Raw genomic sequence first — 20854 nt, 5'->3', positions numbered from 1 at the left:
AAATAGCTCACATGCCAGGAAATCCAATACAGAATTAAGGGCACACAAATTTTATTATGCCTAAAACCCTGGATACAGCCAGCCTCCCTAGCGATCACACAGGGCAGCTCAATCTCTAGTCACACCAACTCGAGATTTTCAGAAAACCCTGAAAGACTAACATTTTAGGGCCCTGACAGTCAATCTCCCTGACATTTATTTCCAAAGCCCAGGAAACAATAGGGGAGACAATGAATTATTTATCAGAAATGAGGAAGCATGAGCCTTTTAGGTTTATGAGGAATGCAACATTCCCTGTGCAGGGACAGACTGCATCCTGTCCTACAATGCCAGGCACCAGAGAGGCTGAAGGCATCCCGAGCCTGCTCTTTGTCATTTTACCAGCTGTACCATGGAAATGCCATGTAAACAACAGCAATAATTAATAATTACTAAGCATATATATCTCAGGCACCGTGCATGTCCTTATTTAATCCTCAAAGGAGGCATTAGTATTATCCCCACTATATCACTGAGGACACTGAGGCTTAAGAAGGTTAATTAATTAGCCCCAAGGTCACAAAACTAGTAAGTGGCAGAGCCAGGATGTGAACCCAGTCTGTTTTCCCTAGAGTCAGTGAACTTCACACCCATGTCTTAGCAAGTCCTTTGGCTAGTTCAGTTACTGTCAGAGCACAGAAATAACCCACTTTGACCTCTACGTTTTACAGGAAAACAATGATAGTCTCTTGCAGCTATAATCCTCCGTGTGATCCCAGGCCCTGGGCTGGAGAGCACAAGGATATAAGGAAGCACTGGGCACCCACCCCGGACTAAGGAAGGCATCATGTATGAAATGCACTTGTCCGAGAACCCATTGAAAAAGGCTGGTTTCTTATCTCCCTTTGACAGATGACAAAAGTTACAGCCTGGAGGGACCAAGCCACTCACCTTAGCCCCCGGGGGGGCCTGGAGGCTGTGGTGCAGGCTGTGGCCTGCGGGGCCAGTGGGAACTCTCCAGGGCCAAGCTCCACCAGCCCAGTGTGTGCCAGGACATTGGCCACGTCAGCCCTCGGCACATTTTTGTTTGTTCATCCAGAAAGGGTGCCTGTTACTAACTCATCTCCCCAGAATGCGGGCACGTTTTGTAATCCATGCAAAGGCATCATACACGCCAGCCAAGGCCCCAGCAATCGTGTGAAAGCTCCAGGACTAGGGCTTAAGTCTATCTGATTCCAAGTTGTACGCCGTTTCCATTGCACGTACTGACCAGAAAAGATTAGAGAGCTCACAACATCCCTATGCACACTCACGATGACTTTATCTGCGATAAATGTCCAGAAGAGACAACTCATAGATTTAAACGTAGACATCACCCTTCCAAGGAAGCCTCATTTTACCCTCAGCAGCCCACACTGAACCCCACAGAAGCACTCACCAGGCTGCACTGAAACTGCCTCTTTGTCTACCTGCCATCCACCAGCCTGGGGCAGAACAGACAGGAACAGTGCCTGGGCCCCCTACAGCCACGCCCTAGCACAGCACGCAGGCATACAGCAGGCACACAATAAATGGTTAATGAATAAAGAAGTGGAAGGAGCGAAGTAGGGAGGAAAAGAAAAGATAAAAAAGAGAGGGAAAAGTTTCTACTGAGGGTCTCAAATGAGAGGGAAGATGGAAGGACTAAAACAAGGCCCTCGGGAGACCCATGTGAATCCTTCCTCCAGCCAGCACAGGTCCCCAGCCCCATGAGGGTGCGTGAATGCCATGCACACGCTCTCACACACACCGCTCTCTCACAAACATGCCCACATACACGAGCACACAAACCCACAGATATGATCACACATTCTCTTACACACACACACACACACACACACACACACACAGAATGAGTCTGGCCCATAAGTTAATTTCTTCTTGGATCATAGCCAGAGGTTTGATTAGGGAGAGAGGAGGAGAATGAAAGGTCCTTCTGCAGACCACTTCCTACATGAGCAAAAAAGATTAAAAGGCTATAAAATAAACCAGAGGATTTAGAAGCCTTCATGTTATAAAGGGAGACCAAAATAATAAATCAATTACTACTGAGTTAAAGGTGTAATTAAACCATTTCAAGTATCTCTCAACTTAAAATGAATTGTGAAGGTTAAACCTGAATGGAAATCATTAGAGAAAAACTAAGCCTCTACAAGCCTCAAATTTTACGAACTTAAACAAAGAGAAAAAGAAAGACTTGGAGTTCTTAGTGAAAGACTTTTTAAGAAATTTTCTCATATTAAAAGGCTGAGTTTAATTAAGGAATTAAGAAATAGTTTTTAAAATTAAACTACACAGGCAACTAATCTTTCAGTATACATACACATACAATAAGAAAATGTATTCAAGAAGAATTTAAGTCAAAAGTAAATTATTTAATAAAGGAAAATAATTTGTAAAAGTAGCTTGGTCGGGCATGGTGGCTCACATCTATAATCACAGCACCTTGGGAGGCCAAGAAGGGAGGATCACTTGAGGCCAGGATTTCAAAACCAGTCTGGGCAACGTATCAAGACCCCATCTCTACAAAAAAATAAGATAATTAGCCAGACATGGTGGCATGTGCCTGCAGTCCCAGCTACTCTGGAGGCTAAAGCGGGAGGATTGTTTGAGCCCAGGAGTTCAAGGTTACTGTGAGCTATGATCACGCCACCACACTCCAGCCTGGGGGACAGAACAAGACCCCGTCTGTTAAAAAAAGTTTTTAAAAAGGTAAGAATTTGATTATACCAAGACTACCAAAAGAACATACAAATACCATCAGACTAGCTGGGCCTAAATCCCACTCTCTCACTTACTAAATAGGTAATCTTGTGTATGTTGTTTTAACTCCTCTGAGTCTCTAAATCACATATCGCACAATTATATAATCTGGGTAATAGCCAGGAAATAAAAGACTTGAAAAAAACCTATAATCCAACAAAACCTAAGATATATATAGAACATGTCACTCAACAATAGCAGAATACAAATTCTTCTGGAGTACAAATAGAACACCGTCCAGGATACACCACATGTTAGGCCGTAAATCAAGTCTCAATAAATTTAAAAGAACTGAAATCATACAAAATATGTGGAATGAAATTAGAAATAAATAGGAAGAAATTCAGGAAATTCAAAAATTTATGGAAATTAAATGGCATTCCTGAATAATCAATGGGCCAAAAAGAAATCATAAAAGAAATGAGAAATACTTTGAGATGAACAAAACTAAAAACATAACATATCAAAACTTATGGGATGCAGCAAAAGGAGTTCTAAGGGGAAAGTTTATGCCTATAAAAGCTTACTTTAGGAAAAAAGAAAAAAAATCTCAAATAATCAAACTTTACAACTCAAGGAACTAAAAAAGAAGAAACAAAGCCTAAAGTTCATAGAAGGAAGGAAATAATAAAGATTAGAGCAGAAATAAATGAAATAGAAAAACAAGAGAAAAGATCAACAAAACTAAGAGTTGGTTTTTTAAAAAGATAACATAATTGGCAAACTCTTAGCTAGACTAGCCAAGAAAAAGAGAGGCTTACCTAGACTAACCAGAAAAAAAAAAAAAAAAAAAAAAAAGAGGGAGGCTTTCTCCCTAAGAACAGGAATAAAACAAGAGTGTCTACTCTTACCCTTTTCTATTTAACATCATACTGGAATTTCGAGCCAGGCCCATTAGGCAAGAAAATTAAATACAAGGCATCCAGATTTCAAACGAAGAAGTAAAATTATCTCTATTTACAGATAACAGAATTATTTATATAGACTCCTAAGGAATCCACTATTCAGCAAGGTTGATATAAGATCAGTACACAAATAACAGTCATATTTATAAACTGGTAATCAACATCTGAAAATGAAATTAAGAAAACAATTCCATATACAGTAGCATCAAAAAGAATAAAACACTTAGGAATTAAAGTTACTAAGGAGGTATAAGACTTGTACACTGAAAAACACAACACATTGTTGAAAGAAATGAAAAAAGACCTAGATAAATGGGAAGACATCCCATGTTCTTGGGTTGGAACGTTTAATACTGTTAAGATGGCAACAGTTCCCAAACTCATCTACAGATCACATGCTATCTTTACCAAATTTCAATTGTTTTTTTTTTTTTAAAGAAACAGACAACCTGATCCTACCTGCTCCTAAAATTCATATAAAATTGCAAAAAGCCCTGAAAGCCAAAGCAATCTTAATAAAGAAAAACAAAGTTGGAAGATTCAAACTTCCTTATTTCAAAACTTACTACAATACTCCAGTCATCTAAACAGTATAGTATTGGCATGAGGAGAGACATATTGATCAATAGAATTGAGAGTCTAGAATTAAACTCATTCATCTATAATCAATTGATTTTTTTGAAAAGGGTACCAAGAAGACTCAATAAGAATAGTCCAGTCAACAAATGGTTCTGGGACAATTGGATAGCCACATGCAAAAGAATGAATTTAGAACGCTATCTCACACCATATATAAAAATTAATTCAAAATATATCAAAGACCTAAATGCTCAATATCATTAATCACCAGAGAAATGCAAACCAAAACCACAATGAGATACCCAATCAAAATGTGAAAATCAGCAAGTTTTAGCAAGGATGTAAAGAAACTGAATCCTTCTTATATTGTTACTAGAAATGTAAAATAATGCATTTGCTATATAAAACAGTTTGGCGGTCTTCAAAAACTTAAATATATTAATCATTAAAGCTCAAGAAAAAAAAACCTTCACTACAGAATTACCATATAACCCAGCAATCCCACTCCTAAGTGTAAATACATCTAAATGAAATGAAAACAAATATCCATGCAAAAACTTATACACAAATGCTCATAGAAGCATTATTCATAATAGCCAAAAAGTAGAAACAACTCAAATGCCCATCAAGAGATGAATGGATGAACAAAATGTAGTACATTCATACAATGAAATATCATTCAGTCATAAAGAAGGAATGAAATACTGATATGTGCTACAATATAGATAAATCTTGAAAACATGCTAAAAGAAGCCAGACATAAAAGGCCACATATTATATGATTGTAGTTATATGAAATTTACAGAATAGGAAAATCCATAGAGACACAAGGTAGATTGGTTGTTTCTAGGGGACAGGGAGAAGAAGAAATGGGGGAGGGGGTGGCTGCTTAATGGGTATAGTGTTTCTTTTTGAAGTGATGAAAATGTTCTAGAACTGGGTAGTTGCACAACATTGTGAATATACCGAAAACCACTGAATTTTACATTTTAAAACTGTTAAAATGGCAAAAATTTATTTTATGTGTATTTTATCTCAAACAGGCGAAAAAAAGAATTAGTGAACTGGAAAACAGGTCAGAAGAAAATACTCAGAATGCAGCACTAAGAGACAAAACCATGGAAAATATAGAAGTTAGGATAAAAGTACGGAGAAGGGCTAGCACATATTTAATTCGGGTATAGGAAGAGGGGAGAAAGATAATGAAGCAGAAGGAATATTGGAAGGTATAATATTTCATACTTTTCTAAAACTTATAAAAATCATATATGTATAGGTTTAAGAAAGCCAACTAACATCAAGTGGGATAATTTTTTTAGTCTTACCTAGATACATCACAGTGAAACTTTAGAAAACCAAAAACGTAAAGACCAGAGAATAAAAAGTGTTTAAAGGAAGAAGAGATTGACAGGTGACATCCCATCAACAACAACAGAAGAGATAGTGAAATGATATATTCAGTGTACTGAAAGGGGGGAACATGCCAACCTAAAATTCTATCCCCAGCAAAAATATATTTTAGAAATAAACACAATATAAAGACCATATCAGACAAACAAAAACCAGGACAGCTCATAACCAGCAGTCAATTTAGATTTCCCTACAAAGAAATCTAAAGAGTTTTCTACAGTAGAAAAAAAAATGATTCAAGATGAACAGATAGAGATCCAAGGACTGAAGAGCCAGTGGGTATAAACACATAGGTAAATCTAAATGAACACTCACTGTATAAAATAATAAGTATCATGCATTATAAGGTTTAAAATGAGTATACATAGATTTTATAAAGATAAAGGTTAATAGTCTCTATACGAAAAGCTTCTATAAATCAATAAAAAGTAAATAGAAAATAAACAGCTGATATGAATGACAATTCACAAAAGTATAAATGGCCATTAAACATAGTAAGCATGGTCAATCTCACTAATGACCAGCAAAATGCAAATTAAAGGATACACCTTTTTTTGTCTATCAAATTAGCAAAAAAACTCTTTAAAAATATGATAATGTCCTTGGGTTCGTATCGATATGGACAAACAGAAGATCTTGGATCCCAGAGAGAATATAAATTGGTAAAACCTTTTCAGAGAGCATTCTGATAGAACCTAGCAAACTTTTAAGAGAGCATGCTCTCTACAAAAGCAATTCTTCTAGGAATATAGCCAACATAAATATGCAATGTGCAATGATATTTACAACAATATTCACTGTAACATTGTTTATAATAGCACAAAGTTGGAGAGAAGATAAATGTCATCAAGAAAGGTTAAATAAATTATGCATTTATCCATAGAAGGAAATACTGTATAGACAGTAAAAAAGAATTAGGAGATGTTAATAATACTGTATTGTATTCTTGAAATTTGCTAAGAAAATAGGTCTTAAATACAATATTATTTCTAGAAATTTGGGGGACAGTTAGGCAGCTGTACATGCTCATTTTTATTATTTTAACATTTTTTTATTTTAACTTTTTTTACAGAAAAACTTTATTACTCTTGTAATTGGTAGAAAAAAGTATAAAGGAAAAATATAATTGCTTTGATAGGTTTACCCACACTGTATTTGCCCAGGAGAAGCATCAAAGTCTGCCTGTAGAAATTAAGGGAGTTTTACAAGTATGGGTTCACCTGCAATACCAAGGAGGCGGGGAAAGCCAGGGGCCTAGAGAACCTGTTCTGCAAACCTCCAGCTGTTCGGCTACAGATGGGATCCACAGTACCAAGAAGAGGAGGATGAACACACCTGTGAATTCATACTGCCAGAGGCAATGCATGAAGTCAGGTGGCTTCTGCTAGTCAGACGCATCTCCAGGTCAAATAAGCTCAAGGAGCTCTGGTCTGGGCAAAGGGGAGCCACTGTAGTTTCTTGAGCAAGGGACGACAGGTGAGACAGGGGGAGGACAGCAAGAAAGCAAATGATGACAATAGGTGATTCATTCATTCAACACACAAGGAAGGCACTGTTCCATGCATCAGGCCTGTGCCAGGACCTGGGGCTAGGAGCTGAAATAGCCCAAATCCCTGCCTCGGGGCATCCCCTGGAGGGAGGGAGGGAGGGAGGGAGGGAGGGAGGGAGGGAGAGGGAGAGGGAGAGAGAGAGAGAGAGAGAGAGAGAGAGAGAGAGAGAGAGAGAGAGAATGAAAGCACAACCAGTAAGGATGGAAGCCAGACGTGTCCATGGGGTCCTAGGAGCCCAGAGAAAGGGCCTCTAGCCCCACCTGGGCCCAGGGAAGAGTCCCTCAAGGTGACCCAAAGCTAAAGGAGTCCTAGGAGCACAGAGGAATAAGTCAGACAGAGACACCTACAGGGGCCTCTGGCCTTCAAATTTGGTCAGGTTGCAGATCGGTGAAGAGAGGGAGGACGTGTGTATGGGGGTTGGTTGTGGGGGATGTGAAGAGGGTGGCAGATCTCTAGGAAGGGGGAGCCGCACAGAATGAGCTCCCGTGTGGGTTTACCACTCTCTCCAACATTGCTAAGGACGGGAGGGTGGAAGTCAGAACATGTACCTTACAAAACATACATGACTCCCTGTGAAATTCTACCTACTTCATTATCATGTCTTATTTGTAAAGGGAATGAAAATTTTTTTTCTTATTCACATCTCATTGGAGAAAGAAGAAAATCTTAATAAGCAAAGCTGAATAAAAACAGAACTAAAAGCTTTGCAAGAGCCATTCTCAAAGTTTTTTCCACGTTAATCCACATGACTTCTATCTGCTATAGGAATTTGCAGAAGAGATTATCTAGTTTTCTGAATTCATGTATCTTCAAGCCCAGAGGCAGGCACACAAACATTCAAAGTTCTTGACTGAAGCCATGGTCCCCTCCGTCTGTGAAGCTACAGTCTTCAGAAAGCCAAGGCACCTTCACAGAAAGGAGGTGGCACTGTGGGTGTCAGGAAGCATCTACCCTGGGGTCAGGACACACAGGCCACCTCACTCCCGGACTGGGCCGGCAGAGGGAGGGTGCCAAGCTGTGAGGCCCCAGTGGTGGCCAGATTCTGATCCTTAGTGCCCACATAAACTTTCCTCCTCTCTCCTCGCCCAAAAGCGAAGAGTACTAACTGTGTGCTGTGGGTTGAGATGGGGTTACATGTAACTGTCCCCTTCGATCCTGCTTTCTCTAAATGTGGAGAGGCCAAGTCTACTCACAAGGCCATGAGAGGCTGAGGGTCGCCATAGACAAATCCCCCAAGTATTAGGTGAGGGTTACAACGATACAAACGCTAATCGCTCTTCCTTGTTGGCCAGTACTAGCTTCAGGTGCTGGATTTTCTTACTTTTTCACTTTATGCCACAAACAGTAACTAGCAGAACTTCTTAACTTCCCAACAACTTAATTCTCTGTGAGGTATATTTCTCCAAGCACCCTGGGAATGGCCAGAGGGACTTGTTAACCGAAACAGTTTTTGTCTGGAATCTCTCCTTGTTAATGGTGTCCGACAGATGATCAATAGCCAGCCTGCTTAGAAATGCCAGTCTGAATATTCCCAGGAAAGGACAACTGGATTATTAGTGGCTAATGAATCCTACAATGGGACATTTACTGCTGTATCCTGGGCTTCTGCACAGGAGACTGGCTGCTGTCCCTCATCACATAAAAATAGTTTTGTGGGGGATTTTTGAAACTGCTCCTCCTGTACTATATATAATATTTTCTTTGTCTTTGGGGACCCAATTACAGTACCTGGATGGTTTCTCTAATCCTTGCACCTGCTGCATCTGACACCAATCAGTGGGAGATGTCTGGATGCTGCAGACAAGATGTATCTTACTTTGCACACAGACTGTGAACCAAAGCTTTGCAATTTGAATCCTTATTCCAGGTTTATAGGACCAGTTTAGAAATGTTTCTAAGATTATATACAATTGTTTATTGATCATGTATGTTAGAACAACACCTTCCCTTTATTGTCATCTGTGTGCCAGGCATCATCCTAGGTGCTGCAGGTATATTTTATTACTTAATCCTCATAGACCTCCTTGGAACTGGCATATTGGTCTTCATTTTCTAGATAAGCAAAGTGAGGGTTGGAGAAGTAACATGGTTTGCTTCGGGTGATGCAGCTAGTAGGTGCTGACGCTGGGTTAAATCCATACTTGTATGACAACAAGCTCATGCTTTTCACACTGTAGGATACTGCCACCTCCTTTCTTTCATTCATTCATTCATCTACCAACCAGCACTGGAGGAGTACCTTACAGGGGCCAGGTATGGGGAATTCAGAGACACATCTTACTTGAGCAGATCCACAACTGGACAATTATTGTCACTTTCGGGTCAGAGATGTGGAATTTCCAGGTTTCTGCTATGCTCACAAAACAGAGAGCTGGCATGAAAGTATCTGAGAGCAAATCAACATCAACAGGCACCCTGCCCCACCCCTCCCCCTTACCATCTCCGGTTTTGCTTGGGTTGGGGGGCTCAGGAGTGCTCAGAGGCCTAAGGGGAATAATGATCTCATCAACGTTAACCCCTTCTTCCATGTGCTTCTCAGAAACGTGGGAGAGGAGTTCCGACTGGTTTGGTGAGAAAAGGTTACAACATTTACACATGAAGATGGGCGTGTTTTCTGTAAGAAATAAAAAGAAAAATATGTTAATTTCATCTCCACATACAGTTATTACTTCTAATTACAAAGAACACATGGAAGGCTGCCCTTTGAGCAATCACCAGGCTCTACCAGGTTGTGGCCCTCTGGTGGACACCTCCACACCAGGCAGCATACTTCCATCTTCAGGGGGCTCCGGTTGCCAGAAAGTTTTCTCTTCAGTATTTCGAAACCTGTCCTTCTGGATAGTGTCTAATATGGACTTTGTGGTTACCCCAATCTACTCAACATCCCAGATTCCAATACAGGTACAGCCAAGAAAGAAATGAATACGAAACTTAAAAAATTAAATCCTACTCTTCAAATGAATGAACTGCACTGACAGCAATTAAGTATGCTTGCTAGATGCTCTCAAATTAGGTACAAGGAAAAATTAACCAAAATAGCATTTCTCAAGAGCCAAGACACCTTTCCATGAAAGGATGGGAATTTGTTGCTTTTTTTTAAGCCACTTAATTCCTATTTAATGCATTATCATCATTCACAAATATTGACTAATAGTTCATTATATTCTCATCCCATACTAGGCAAGAAGATATAATGAGAGAAAAAGAACACTTATTTTTAATCTAATAAAATAATTATACAAAATATTAAGTTTAGGATCTAGGCCAGGCATGGTGGCCCATGCCTGTCATCCCAGCACTTTGGAAGGCTGAGGCAAGAGAATCACTTGAGGCCAGGAGTTTGAGACCAGCCTGGGCAACATAGTGACACCTCATCTCTACAAAACAATTTTTAAAACATTAGCCTGGCATGATGGTGCACACCTGTAGTCCCAACTACTCGGGAGGCAGAGGTGATAGGACCCTTGATCCCAGGCTGCAGTGAGTATGATCATGCCTCTGCACTCCAGCCTGGGCAACAGAACTTGACCTTGTATCTAATAAAAAGGAGGGGGAGGCAATGCACCCCTTATTGCCTGCACCTGGGAAGACTGACCCCATAGCCCTCCCTGGGAATGTTACTGGACAAAGGGCACACAAAGGCCTGTGTGTGCAGAACCCACTCCCACCCTCCCACTCAACAACACTGTTCCAGTCATTTTGGCTTCTTCCCTCGCTACTGAAACTCTCCTGTCGGCCTGCAAACACGCACTTGTTCTCCCATCTTAAAACAAAAACCTCTCTTCTCCCCATCCCATTTCTCTCCTTCTCTTACAGCAAAACTCCCTGAGCAGGAAGGCGAAATAAGGAAAAAAGGCACCAGGCCAGCACGGCATCTCAGGGTGAGGGCAGAAGCTCCGCAAGGTACTGCGGCCACAGGAGTGAGCCCCTTTGGATCTAACAGAAGGGCTTTCGCCACGAACAAGCAGGGAAGGTAATGACCTAAGAGAATTCTTTCCTACCGAACAACACACAAAATCAAAATTTAACAAAGCAGAACACTGCTTCGTCAATGAAAATGCCTCATGAATACTGCCAGTCGATACTTTTTTAAAGAAATGTTTTATTCCTAAGGAACCCCAAATGCTTCCAAACCAAGAAGAGATTTCAGTAAGACTTTTTTCTTTATATGAAGCCATGTCATTTTCAGCATGCTTCCTGCTGATCCTACAACAATCCGATGATTTAGGCAAAAAGTTTCTAATTCCTAGTCCACAAGCGAGGAAACCGTGGTTGAGAGAGACACACACCTTGCTAGAGTCAGAGTGGCAGGAACAGAGCCAGACCCTCTACTATTAATACTGCATCCGACACAAGGTCCGTTTAGCTGCAGACCATGAGCTGAGTTAGCCCAAGTGACAGCTGAAATACTTAGGACTTTACACCTGGTCACATCTGAAATGACACTCATTATGAGGAAGAGGATAATCCCCAAATCACGTATCAACTGCACATCTGTTCATTTCAGCATCACTTGAGCAGTGACCACATGCAGGCCCACTCCGGGCACTGGGGACAGAGAAGAATGGGGCACAAGGCCCAGGCCTGGCCACAGAGGAGGCCACCATCTCACCGGACACATATGTCACAGAAAAATCCCAGCTTACAATTTTTACTAAAATCATTTCTCAATTTGACCTGTAAGTATTCTTGGTTTCTAGAATGCTCCCAGAAAAAAAGGGAATTCTGTGACATTTAACAGAGCAGAACTTCTGAGGACTAGAGTTATTATGAGGGGTCTCCTAGTTCAAAGGCACACCAAGCATCGCCTGGAGATTAAATAAAATTACTTCTGCATCTGTGTCTGATAAAGTGCTAGAGATGGCTGAAAATGAACTCCCTCCCAAGCTGTTCCACACAGCCTGAAGGCCTGAGCACCCCAAGGTGGCACCTGGCCTTGGCCATCTGTTATCAGCACGCCTCTGTGTGTCCAGCTCCCTTAGGCAGGGGGACTGGGCCTGGGGTTCTCGAGGTGGAGGCAAGACACACACATGGGCCTAGGATGACTCACACATAACTGAGGGCTCCGCTATGCAATGCAGACCAAGATGCAGGGCACAGTGGCATGGACCCTGACCCAGAAAGCCTGCCATGGGCAGGAGAGGCTTTTCAGCCAAGGGATGACCAGAGCTCAGTGCCACAGGACAGGGACGCTTCAGGAAGATGGGAGGGCAAATGCAGAGAGGAAGGAGACATGGAGGCAAGAGCAAGGTGAATGAGTGGATCTGCTGACAGCACAGGGACCTGTGCCCACAGGGGCAGCTCTGAAGGCCCAGCACGGTCATCTGAGCAGAAATGGGTATTTCCTGAAAGAGCCAGAAGTCTGCAAGCAGAGCAAAGGCTTGGGGAAGCCGTGTCTGAAAGGGCTGGTCTAGTGGGGGAACCCGCACATCCGAGCTGCATCAGCTCCCTGCGTGCCTGCCCCGGAACAGGCACAGCCCATAACACACTGTTCCCCACACAACGTGAGGTCCGTGGAAGCAGCAGCCAGCCAGCCTTGGTCTCCTCGGTCAGCAAGTGGCCAGGACTGAGTGAGGGAACGAAAGACAAAGGATTGCTCTGGTACGGGGGTGAGACTAAAATTAAAGTGACTGCCAGGGACAAGAGCAGAGAGGCAGGCCCCAGACACAGATCTGCAGAGGAGAAGTCAGGCCCAAACGAGGGCAACAGAGAGAGAAGGAGGCAGATGTCCCCCGGTGGGAGCAAGGACTGGTCTGGATCCAGTGGTCTGGGCACGGCATCCGAGTGGTGGTGCCCACCAGCAGCAGGCAACACAGGATGGGGCTCGGGGCACACTGGGGCAGAGAAATGGGGCTGGCTCCCCAGGGGGTGCACCAAGCTGAAGCTGAAAAGTATCACGAAGCTGAATCCACCTAAAGGGCACTGTCTCAGTCCGTCTGGGCTGCTATAACAAAACACTATAACTAGGGGGGTATAAACAACAGAACTTTATTTCTCATAGTTCTGGAGGCTGGGAAGCCTAAGATCAAGGCACTGGTAGATTCGTTCTCTGGCAAGGGTTCGACTCCTGCTTCATAGACAGTGCCTCCTTGCTGTGCTCACATGGTGGAAGAGGCAAGACGGCTCTCCAGGGGCCTCATCTATAAGGGCACTAATCCCATTCATGGGGGCCCCACCCCCATGACCCGATGACCTCCTCACACCATCGCACTGGGGAAAGGTTTCAACATAGAAATTTGGTGGGGGCAACATTAAGACCATAGCAGGCAGCAAATCAAGGACCCAGTCCTGAGTGGCAGAGACAGCCCTCTGAAAGGGTAGAAAAGAAGAGATTCTACTCCCAAAAAATGCAGCAAGCTTTAGAGGCAAAGCACAGAGTACAGCAACGAGGAAGAGACTGGGAACCTCAGGGTTGAGAGTTCCAAAAAGTGGCCAGAGAGTCACAGAAAGGGGCTTAGATCAAGGTGGTGATTTTTAGAAAGCAGACACCCTCCTCAGGCCTGCACTACACAAAGGAAGGGTCCTGCTGGGCTCGGAGGCTCACACCTGTAATTCCAGCACTTTGGGAGGCCAGAGCAGGATTATCGTTTGAGGGTAGGAGTTCAAAACCAGCCTGGGCAACACAGTAAGACCCCATCTCTATAAAAAATTTAAAAATCAGCTGGGCATGGTGGTGCACGCCTATAGTCCCAGCTACTCAGGAGGCTTAAGTGGGAGGATGACTTGAGCCCAGGAGTTTGAGGTTACGGTGAGCTCTGATGATGCCACTGCACCCTGGCCTTGCGTCAAAGGGAGACCCTGTCTCAAAAAAGAAAAAGGGTCCTGTGGCCACTAGATGACAGACACCACCTCCAAGCACTTGCCATACTGGAACAAATGACTTTTCCTGGCTCAAAGGCTTCTGGCCCTTCTAGGAAAAGACCAGCAGGGTGGCAGGCGCATTCAGAGAGTGTGTAAAAAGGCCCAAGAGGAGGCAACCAAGCATCTCTGAGCCTCCACAACTCTCAGCCCGCAGGGCAGCCTCCCTCAGGTAATGCACCGACAGAGGCCTGCTCCGGGTTTCCAGACAGCCTGGCTTCCAGGACCAGCCCTGTACCCAAGAACACTTCTCCCCACAAAGTTGTTCTGCGACACAGACACGTGCGAGTGGAGGGGCGTGGTTGCTCATGAACAAATACAGCAAAGCACCAAGAACCTCGAAGGTGCCCCCTCGCAACTGTGGACAGAGTGCTTCCACTTCTTGAGATCCTGCCTTCATGATCCTCCAAAATGAGAACAAAGATTGTGCACTAAGATACTCAACACAGAAGTATTTGTCACAGCAAGTCCCCGGAAATAACCTAAGTGCTCAGCGGTGGACAGCTCATGACACACCCACGAAACGAATCAGAACACAGCCACTGAAAATCATGCCCTTGAAGAATCGTGGATGGCATGGGGAAATGCTCGCAATGAACATCCACGTTAGAGAATGGAAGACACAGCTATTTGGTATGAACACTATTTTGTTATTAATGGACAGACATTATTTATGAACGGATGGAAGGAAGAAGAGCCAGCCAGGCTGAAAGGAAACACCAAAATCTTGACTGTAAAACTTTTTATTTTAATCACTTGTATTTTCTACAATGAGCTTAATTTTTGAAAATCAGAAAGACTACTAGACCTTCTAACAAGCAAAGTAATAGAAGCAGGTGTGGACTCACAAGGCTGAGATGAGAGGATAGCTTAGCTGGGAATTCAAGGCCAACCTGGGCCACACTGCAAAACCCCATCTCTAAAGAGAAAATAAAAAGCAAGGAAAAGGACAGCACAGCAAACACAACACAGCTCTGGAGGATCAGCTGGAAGCTGCTCAGGCAAGGACGGCGTCTTGTTCAAGGCCATGTCGCCCGACCTGGCACAGGAAAGGGGTTTAACAAATGTGTGAGTCAGAACACGTGCTGCAAACAATAAAGACCGGGAATGGAGGAACAGAGAGCCTTGGCTATGGTTGGAAGGTTCTGGGAAGAAGCACTTGAATGGATCTTAAAAGGCAGCCAGGTCCTGGACATGTGGTCATGGGAAGGGCTCTCAGATTCCAGAGTGCACCAGGCATGGGCTCCAGCCGCCCCCCTCACCATTACCCTATTCAATCCCCCCACCTCTGGGCCAGCAGGCTCCGTGCACCACAGTCTACAGGTGCAGGACCAAGCTTCAAAGAGGCTCACCTCCCTCTGCCTCACCGCCAGGAAAGGGCCGCGTCCAGGCAGAACCCTCATTTCCCCGACCCAGGCCCGGGGTCAGCGCTGGTAAGGAGCACACAGCCACACAAAGCCAACAGGACCACAAAAAAGCCATGCGAGAGGGTGGGCTCTGTTTTTGCTACTAACATTGCAATCCTGTATTTAAAAACAGTCTGTTCCAGAAGCCCAGAGCAGAGTGCAAGATGCACCCTCTTCAACACAATCTGTGGGTGCCTTCCAGGCCTCGGATGTGGGGGTGACTGTGAACAGTCTGGAGATGTCCATAAAGCAGGGTACAAATGGCAAAGTGGCAAAGCACACAGAGAGAGTGCCAGATCAGGCTGCATCCCCCAAAGTAAGAATAGTATCTGCCAAAACAATAATAAAGGAGGCTCTTTCATTTTTTATAGTGGACTAATATGAAAAAATGTATCTTACATGCTGAAATAAAATCATAATTATGTTGTCAGCTAATTCTGATGAAGATGCTATAATTTGGATGCATTTTTAGGACCAATTACTGTGTACTCGTTCTTATCAGAGGAATTCAAAGGGAAAATGACGTATTCAGCACAAGGAAAATCACAGAAGTTTAGGGTTGAGCATTCAACTCCTATGAAATAGTTGCCAGTGTTTAACCAGCTACTCTGTACTACTAAAAAAGGAAAACCTTAAAATAACTGTGTAAGGAAGTCCTCAGTTCCGACCTCTGATTTGCAAACATTCCCAGCCAGGAACAGCCAGGTCTGTCTGTGACCTCTGACCTCTCTGCCTGCTCTGCGGGCCTCAAGGCAAACTAGGTCTTCTGACCCCACTCCTCCCAGGAGGTGGCCATGAACTAGACTAGAATATGGGTCCATAGGTCCCAGGAGGGTGACTGCCCCTCCCCCAGACTCTGGGAGGCTCCCTGGGAATTGACAAGGCAAAGATAGGGCAGCAGATGTGGTCAGCTAGAGCTGGCCCCTCTGAGGGCCCCAAGTCTCAATCCCTTGAGTAAAGGGGCAAGGAGGGTCAGCCCAACCTCGAGCTGGAGTCACAGGCTCAGCCAGCTCAGGGGACGCTCGGCACCCAGCACACAACCCAGAGCATCCCTGTCCTTCTGCCATTGTCCCCTCAAGCCCACTGACCACGAGTCTCGGGGGTGGGAGGCTGGAACAAGACAGGGTTCAAGCACCTTGGGGTCTCCCAGTTAGTATTACCACTACTATTTATTACAAAAGTTACACAAGTATATATTGTAAAACAGTCAAATAATACAGAAGCGTATCGACTACAGACAGCCCCCATCGCCCCCTGAGAACAAGAGCCTTGCTGAGCAGCTTGGTGTGTGTGAACCTTTCAGATCTTTTGCTGTGCCTCACAGATGATGGGAGAGACGGGGGAAATACCACCTTAGTAGCATGGAAACCCGTGCAAACCCCTCCCCTTGGGGGACCCCGGCGCCCTCCGCTTCCTGCAGGCTGAGCTTGGCACAGAGGGTGGCAGAGGAAGTATGTGGTGTCACAGACATGGCCAGTCTCAGAGTCCCTAGGTAAAAACTTAAAATACGTTTCCTTACAGAAACAATGTTAGAAACAGCGTCAATGTCTAAAGGTCTTGCAGAAACTACCTGGGTCCGAGAGTCTGGATTTCTGGCCTCAGCCTCTGACTGGCGGCGTATCTGTAGGCTGGTCACTGAATCTCTCAGACCCACGACATAAAGAGCTGGAGGCGGCAGCCTAGCACGACAGCACCTGTGGCCCTCCCAGCCTAGGTCTAAACAGCTGGAGTGACACAAACAAGCGGCTCAGACTCCCAGGGAGGCATTTCAGGGTCTGAGGAAGGGGAAACGCCAAGCGCGACCGATCTCTACATCCCAAACTCAAACCTTCAAAGCGCTGAGGGCGATGTTTTCCTAGCTTGGAGCCCACTTGTCTACATGAGACCAGATCAGACACCCAAGACCAGGATGTAGAGGGACACAGCTGTCAGCACCTACTCAGAGCTACAGACTCCCAGACACACCCTGAAACATTTTTTATCCAAATGAAAGCGACTAAAATAAAAACCAAAAATTAATGGCCAGCTGGAGGTAAGAAAAGGCATTGCAGGAAGCGCAGCCCAAGGCATGGATCATAAACGCCACGGCTTTGAGTGGGCAGCAGGAAGCAGAACCAGAGGGCCACAGAGGCCGGGTGGTGGGGGAATGGGGAGCAAGTTCCAGAAAGATGGAGTGGATGAACTTTTCTCTATTCCTCCTGCTAAATACAGCTTAATGAAACCTGGATGTTATAGATAAAACAAACATTAAGAAGACTGAAAGTTGGAGAGAAGAAGACAGACAACCTCAGGACCCAAAGAACAACACAGTGGCGAAGTGCCTGGGTTGTCTTTTTGCCTCCTGGCACCCAGATGGAGAGCTGAAGCAGCCAACAATCTGGAAACACCACCAGGCACAGGCAAAAATGGCTCCAAGGAAAGCCTGTCCCTAGCCAGAGGACCAGGAGAGGGGCAGCCTAGCAAGGCAGGAATCTCTTAGACAACATCCACCCTGCAACAGCCAAGCACCTCAGAAAGCACTGCAGCCCCATCCCACCAGCAAAGGTGAGCGAAAGCCAGGACTGGCACCCCACCCAGCAGTTACCACAGCAGCCTCCCCACCCCCGGCTGGGCTGGTGTCAGAGAGGGCCTAGTGCAGAGCCAACACTCACCAGCATCCCGAAATAGTGTAGCTACGACCTCCCCACTGAAGTGTCCCTGGAGGCCATGTGGGGGTAGTACTGAGGCACCTCACCCCTCATACCCAGGTTTGGTATCAGCAGCAGAGGCCCAGTGGGGAGCCTGAGCTCCCACCCCACCCAGCAGTCATGAGGCACACTTTCCCCCACATGTCCACAGGGGCGAGTGGGGAACCTGGACTTCGACCCCCACCAGCAGTAACAAGGTGGCACCCCCTTTTCCCTGCAAGAGCAGTATCAGATGGAGCCCGCTAAAACAGAAGATATGAATAAGATTCAGACTCATAACATAATGCCTAAACGGCCCAGGATTCAATAAAAAAAAACGTTCCTCATGATTTTCCTAGAACCAGGAAAATCTCAACTATAATGAGAAAGGTCAATCAATACAGACATCAGCATGATCTGACAAGGACTCAAGTAGCCAACACAAAAGTACTTTAATGAACAACATATAACAAATGAAAAAAACAAATTAAAAAAATACAATATTTTTTATTTTACCTATAACAAATGAAAACAAACAAACAAAAAAAAAACAAAAACAGAATGTCTCAGCAAAGAAACATAAGACATAAAGAAAACCCAAATGGAAATTTGAGAACAGAAAAACACACCACCACCACCTTCAATAAATGGTCTCAAGGCAAAATGAGAGAGACACAAGAATCCGTGATCTTGAAGACAGAACAATAGAAAGCACATAATCTGAATAACAGAAAATAGAAAAAAATAAACAGAGCCTCAGGGACCTGTGGGGCTATAACAAAAGATCTAACACTTGTGTCATCAAAGTCCCAGAAGAGGAGAAAGAGAGTGGGACTGGAAAAGCACTCAAAGAAATCATGTCTGAAAATTTCCCAAATTTGGCAAAAAATAAAAAACCCACAAATTGAAGAAGCTGAGAAAATCCCAAGCAGGACAAACCAGAAGATATCCATGCCAAGACACATCATAACTTCTGGAAACTAAAGACAAAGAAAAAATATGCTGTATGGGGAAATTACATGACTGACAACAGATTTCTCATCGGACACAATGGGAGCCAGGAGGAAGTGGCACAATATTGTCAAATGCTGAAAGAAAAGAATATCCACCTAGAATCCCATATCCAGTGGTAACGGCCTTTGGGAACGAAGGGGAAATCAGAACATTCTCAGAGAAAGGAAAACTAAGAATTTGTTGTCAGCAAACTTAACCTAAAAGAAAGGCTAAAGGAAGTTCTCTAAACAGAAGGAAAATGAGAAAACAAATCTTGGAACACCAAAAAGAAAAGAGCAAAAGCAGGCATAAAAATATGGGTTAATAAAAGAGACTTTCCTGAGCTTTCACATGATCTTAGCCAAAAGCCAAGAAGTGGCACTCTTGAGTTCTCTAAATTATGTTTGATGGTTGAAGCAAAAAGTACACCTCTGTGTGATGTGGTTCCAATGTACACAAAAGAAACATTTATGAAAATCATACTACACATGAGGGAGGGTGGAGGAATGAAGAGGGTGGGAAGGTTTCTACACTTCACTCAAACTGGTCAACAAACAGTGCTGTGTCTTAACTGTAGGAGTAATTATACAAATCTACATATGTGATAAAAAACAGATTCAAATTATACACACATACATTGTGCCAGCATGGATTCCTTGATTTTGATGTTGGTTAACAGTTAGTGATATAAGATGTAACCATTGAGTTGGGAAGAGGAAAAAGTTCTGGAGATGGATGGTGATGATAGCTGCATAACAATGTGAATGTACCTAATGCCACTGAACTCTACACCTAGAAATGGCTAAAATGGTAATTTTTATGTTATGTATATTTTACCAAACTTTTAAAAATGTAACCATTGGGTAAATTGGGTAAAGGGTACATGAGAATTGTGTATTATCTTTACAACTTCCTGTGAATCTATAATTATTTCAAAATACATAGTTAAAAAAAATGCTGTGGCAAACAAAACTAGTCTGGATCCTCAGGAAGGGACACTAAATTTGAGAAGATTGTGTATGCTGCTAGGTGGCTTATCCGTTGTCCCATTCAATCCCAACCACCCTATGCAGCACGTAAAGCTCGGAGAGGTGGAGTGAGATGGCATGCAGAGGCACAGCCTGGACGCAGGCCAGTTGGTACACACGTCTCCAAGTGACGGTGGGAGATTCAGGATCTGAAGGGCCGGCTGTGGTCCCCACGCCCTTGCCCAGTACCTTCCATATGACCTGGGCTCATTACCTGTGGCGAGAGCCCCACCAGCCTAGCGCCACCTTCTCTTTGGCAGTGATGCTGCCAGGAACACAGCAGCCACTCAAAGATAAACTGATGATTGCAAAATGATTAAACATTTATCAATAACCACAAGAAGACAAAATGCTACAGGACTAGACTATTAAATTACTCTATTTAAAAGCCGTGGCTTACAAATCTCTTATTTCTTCTCCTTGATTAGTATAAATCATTCTCTCTGCTTTGTAACTATCTTTTACTTGGATTTACTGACTTTAAACAAAGTTCAACAGCCAAAGCTAAGATCCTATTAAACAATCTAACTTGTAAGAAGAGGAGTAGGGTGGCAAATTCTTTCTAAGTTATATTTTTTGTTTTCTCATTTTTCACTCCCCCACAGGTTATTAAATTCGTAAGGGCCAGCAGCTTCCAATAGGAATGGAAATATTTTTAACAACATAAAGACGGACTGC

At 43.8% G+C, this 20854-nt stretch overlaps 1 protein-coding gene across 5 annotated transcripts in view; it reads right to left on the bottom strand.

The window, feature by feature from the left end:
* ZFAT (zinc finger and AT-hook domain containing) overlaps positions 1-20854 on the bottom strand; it is a 207278-nt gene that overhangs the window by 160767 nt on the left and 25657 nt on the right. For all 5 annotated transcript variants that reach the window (XR_012920142.1, XR_012920140.1, XR_012920141.1 and 2 more), the window contains exon 2: positions 9663-9839. Coding sequence is in view for 2 of the 5 variants with exons in the window: in XM_076005001.1 (XP_075861116.1) it covers positions 9663-9839 (177 nt within the window). In the remaining 3 variants the exon portion in view is untranslated. The remainder of the gene's footprint in view (positions 1-9662; positions 9840-20854) is intronic.

This window comes from Microcebus murinus, chromosome 7, assembly GCF_040939455.1.
Source record: "Microcebus murinus isolate Inina chromosome 7, M.murinus_Inina_mat1.0, whole genome shotgun sequence".
Taxonomy (NCBI): Eukaryota; Metazoa; Chordata; class Mammalia; order Primates; family Cheirogaleidae; genus Microcebus; species Microcebus murinus.
Note: the sequence above shows the minus strand (reverse complement) of the source record. Positions and strands in the feature narration are given on the sequence as shown.